The 3,877-nt window shown below is 34.2% G+C and overlaps 1 protein-coding gene across 1 annotated transcript; it reads left to right on the top strand.

The window, feature by feature from the left end:
• Positions 1 to 308: 308 nt before the first annotated feature.
• LOC110035854 (40S ribosomal protein S26-1-like) lies at positions 309 to 1,671 on the top strand. The gene is made up of 5 exons (XM_020740168.1): positions 309 to 554; positions 841 to 948; positions 1,023 to 1,115; positions 1,336 to 1,420; positions 1,499 to 1,671. Exons 2-5 carry the CDS (start codon positions 946 to 948, stop codon positions 1,669 to 1,671), a joined length of 354 nt encoding a protein of 117 aa, XP_020595827.1. The 5' UTR covers positions 309 to 554; positions 841 to 945.
• The last annotated feature ends 2,206 nt before the right edge of the window (positions 1,672 to 3,877 follow it).

A 3,877-nucleotide genomic window follows, 5' to 3' on the forward strand; every position in this document is an offset into this window, starting at 1 on the left:
ATTTAAACCTTTGCTTAAAATTAAAATCATTTATTTGTAATGATTGTTGAACTTTAAAAAAAAGTTTTCCTTTTTAAAATATTATATCTATGATGCACCCTTATTTTAAAAAAAATTTAAAAATACAAATTACAAACTTTATTTGTCATTTTTTGTCATTTTAAATGTTCTTAATTGATATAGTGGGAGGCCTCCTTAATCATCTAATATCATATAATTATAATTAATTTAATAATATGTAAATTAATTATTAATTACAAATGAATTAAATTAGTCAAGTATTTATTCATCACTTCCCCTGCGCGAAACCCTAGCCTACATTTTCCCCTCCCGGTTTCGACCAAACTAGCCGTCTTCGCGTACACCCTCGCTTTTCTCCCTCCCCTTCTCGGTGGTTTCGCTTAAAACCATCGCCTTCGTGAACGATCCTTCAGGATACAGTCGCCATTAGAGCTACCTGGGAAGTCAACGACGGGATCGCGGCTTACGTAGACCACCGAAACTTCCATCTTTCTCATCCTTCCGCTCCTACCAGAAACCATTGAGGAAGGAAGGTAAGCCTGTTCGCGCTATTATTCCTCTTCGCTCGTCCTGGATTTACTAAATCCGCCGATTCACGGGATTACTAAATTCCGGATGTACGGTGAATCGGCGTCATTTTAGGATTTGCCAATTCTCAGGATTTAAGGAGATGCATTTTGCTGTTTGGCTGGATTTAGCGTAAATCCTTCTTAAAATCGGCTACCAAACATCCCCTTAGGAGTTGCGACTGTTATACATGTAATTCTTCCTTTTAGTTTTTCGGTATTATGCAAACTGGATATAGATGTTTTTCTGCAGGTTTCGCATGCTCTATAAACTACGGCATCGTGGGCTGAAAACCTAACCAAAGGAAAAATTGCAGCAGGAGGATCACTGTGCAGAAGAACAATATAGCCGACGGCAATGGTAGATCTTTGTCCCGTTATCCTATTTCGTATAACTCAGCTAATTGGGTTTTCATTTCCTGTACTGTTACATAGACGTTCAAGCGCAGAAATGGTGGCCGCAACAAGCACGGCCGCGGCCACGTCAACTTTATTCGCTGTTCCAACTGTGGAAAATGCTGCCCCAAGGTGCTCGCAATTCTATAACGTGATTTTTTTCATTATATTGCTCGTGCGTAAAAAAAATTCAAATAGCTGGTTCAGTTATGATCTGATGAAAAAAAAATGGCTCGTTTTCTTTGTTGTTTGCAATTGCTCTGCATCATCAAATTGTTCGTATGGTTTGAATGTGAGCTGTAGATTGCGAGTTTGACGCAGAACTCTGCTATATTTCTGCGTTTTTTCTCAGGATAAAGCTATCAAGAGGTTTCTGGTGAGGAATATCGTGGAGCAAGCTGCGGTGAGGGATGTGCAGGAGGCCTGTGTCTATGAAAGTATTACTGCGACTTTAATATTCTCTTGATTTTTTTTTTTCTATTCACTTTTTACCCGATCAAAATATTTTGTTGCAGATTATACCCTTCCAAAGCTCTATGCTAAGGTCCAGTACTGTGTTTCCTGCGCTATTCACTCTCATGTTGTAAGGGTTAGATCCCGCACTGCCAGGAGGGTTCGCGAGCCTCCACAACGGTTCAGGCGCAGGGTATTTGATCTCTCATTTGATATTTCAGATTACTTTTGCTGATTCAGATGCAAATTCATGATGCCATTTTTTTTTCAATATTACTTCTCAAAAAAGAAGTAAAACTCTTTAAAGAATTTAAGCTTATACTATCATCTTATCTTCAATGGGTGTCATTCTTTATGGCATTTTTATTATCAATTATTGCTTTATTATACTTGGTTTTTTCATACATCTTCATATTGAATATCTTGTCTAACTTGACTTCTGTGAAATTTAACCTGTAGAGTTTTGCATTTTTCCTTTTTTATATATTGCACTTTTATTTGCATAGTACTTTTTTAGACATTTTATTTCTTGGTTCCAAGTTTTACTTCAAAATTCATTCATGTTTAAATGCTTTCGTTTTTCATGTCTTGTTTTTCGTATTATTCTTATGATACATATGGATGGAATTTGTCAATCTCTCATTCATTCATTTATTGGATCTATGATATTTTAATATATCACACGTTGTTATTACCTGATTTTTCATTATTATAGATTGATAATTTCCAACTTCATTATTAGTAAAATTTCTCACAAGGCTCAAGATTTCGTTCTATTAATCTTAAATCCATTTTCTTCTAAATATTTTATTATAATAATTTTAACCTCTCCTGAGCTATAAAAGAGGGCTGTTATATTAAAATGACTTTTGAGAAGAGCATGCGAGTGTTTTGAACATCTTTTGATAGCATCTCTATGACCAATTAAAAAAATTTGAATTTCCAATATTTTCGTGGGTTTTTTATTACTCTCTACAAACCCTTATGATAGTAAGCATTATCTTATCATACATCCATCTGATAACTTTAATGCATCATTGAGGCATGTTTCTTGTTGATGCCTGTGTTGCCCCATGTTCATGATTCCAAATCCGGTGCTAAAGGCATTGGAATTGGTAGGAAGTGATCGGGTCAATATATTTGGATTTTTATGGAATGATTTGAAATATAACTGGACTCTCCTCGCTTCTCTGCCTTAAAACAATGAATGTATCCGCTTTTACTAGTGGAAAAATGGCACAACAGCAACCTTTGGTTGTTTTGGCAATCTAACCAGAGAGGAAAAGGGAGTCCTCGAGTACCTGCAAAGCTTCAAGGCCAAAACAAAGAGGAAGTGGGAGAGCTGGTGGGGCTATTGTTCTATAATAACAAAAGCGGCGGTTCAAGAGTTTTGCAGTAGGGTGATTTTGTGATTTTTTGAACTATGAAGCAGTCTTCATTCAACCAATGCAAACAAACACATTTCCTCTTGAATTATGACTAATTAATTAATCTCATGGTAATCATTTTTTAAATCAACAAACAACTTGATTTTTTTTTGTTATAAGTCTTTTTTAATAATTTTTTTTGCACAAAAATTATTCCATTAAGTTATCTTTGTAATATTCAACTCGAGTCTTTGTGGATTGTGATTTTCCTTGTTATTCCATTACCCTCTTGTTTCACTTCTAGCGGATTACTCATTTACTTCTACACAAGTGCCCAATTGCTAAACCTCATTCTTTTCTTAGAACATCTACTCTTTAATCAAATATTGACATTGCTTTTATTCACTAAAATTTTATTAAAACGAATTGGTCAACCATATTATTCAAGCTTCAAAACTCTTTATACCTAATTCGGTATCCCATTTATTCGTGAATGTTTATCTTTATTCATATTCTTCCCAGTCAACATAAATTTTTGGATAAGTTTCAGGTGCTTTGCATTTTAGGTTTCATTTTTAAGTTTTATATTCTTTAATTTAATACTATCATTTTCTCATCAGCACCATTTGCCTTTGTCCAACTGTTAAGGATTAGCATAATAAATCGTTGTTTATGCAAATATTCTGTGTGCATTATCTTAGCCATTTAGCTTTTGATGAATGCGTTTTTTTACTCCTTTAGCATTTAAAAAAAATCACTTCGAGTGCTATTCCTTAACTATATGGTTGTCCTCCATTGTACATTCCACAAGCATTTTGTTGTTTAAAATTTTCATCATTGCAAAATGTATGATTGATTGGAAACTTAAGATAGTTAATCAGTGTTATATAGCAGGACAAAAAAAAAACCTCAAGGTTAAAAACAACACTCGAACTCATGATATATTTAGCTTAAGCTGTTCGTAATTTGAAGTAGTAGTTGGGCTCTGTTTTGAATGTAACGCATCCTGAAATAACTTCTTTATCTAAATTATGTTACTCAGTTTTTATGAATCAGGGAAAGATACTGAATCAT

The sequence above is a fragment of the Phalaenopsis equestris genome, unplaced genomic scaffold (assembly GCF_001263595.1).
Source record: "Phalaenopsis equestris unplaced genomic scaffold, ASM126359v1 Scaffold200350, whole genome shotgun sequence".
In the NCBI taxonomy this organism is placed as follows: Eukaryota; Viridiplantae; Streptophyta; class Magnoliopsida; order Asparagales; family Orchidaceae; genus Phalaenopsis; species Phalaenopsis equestris.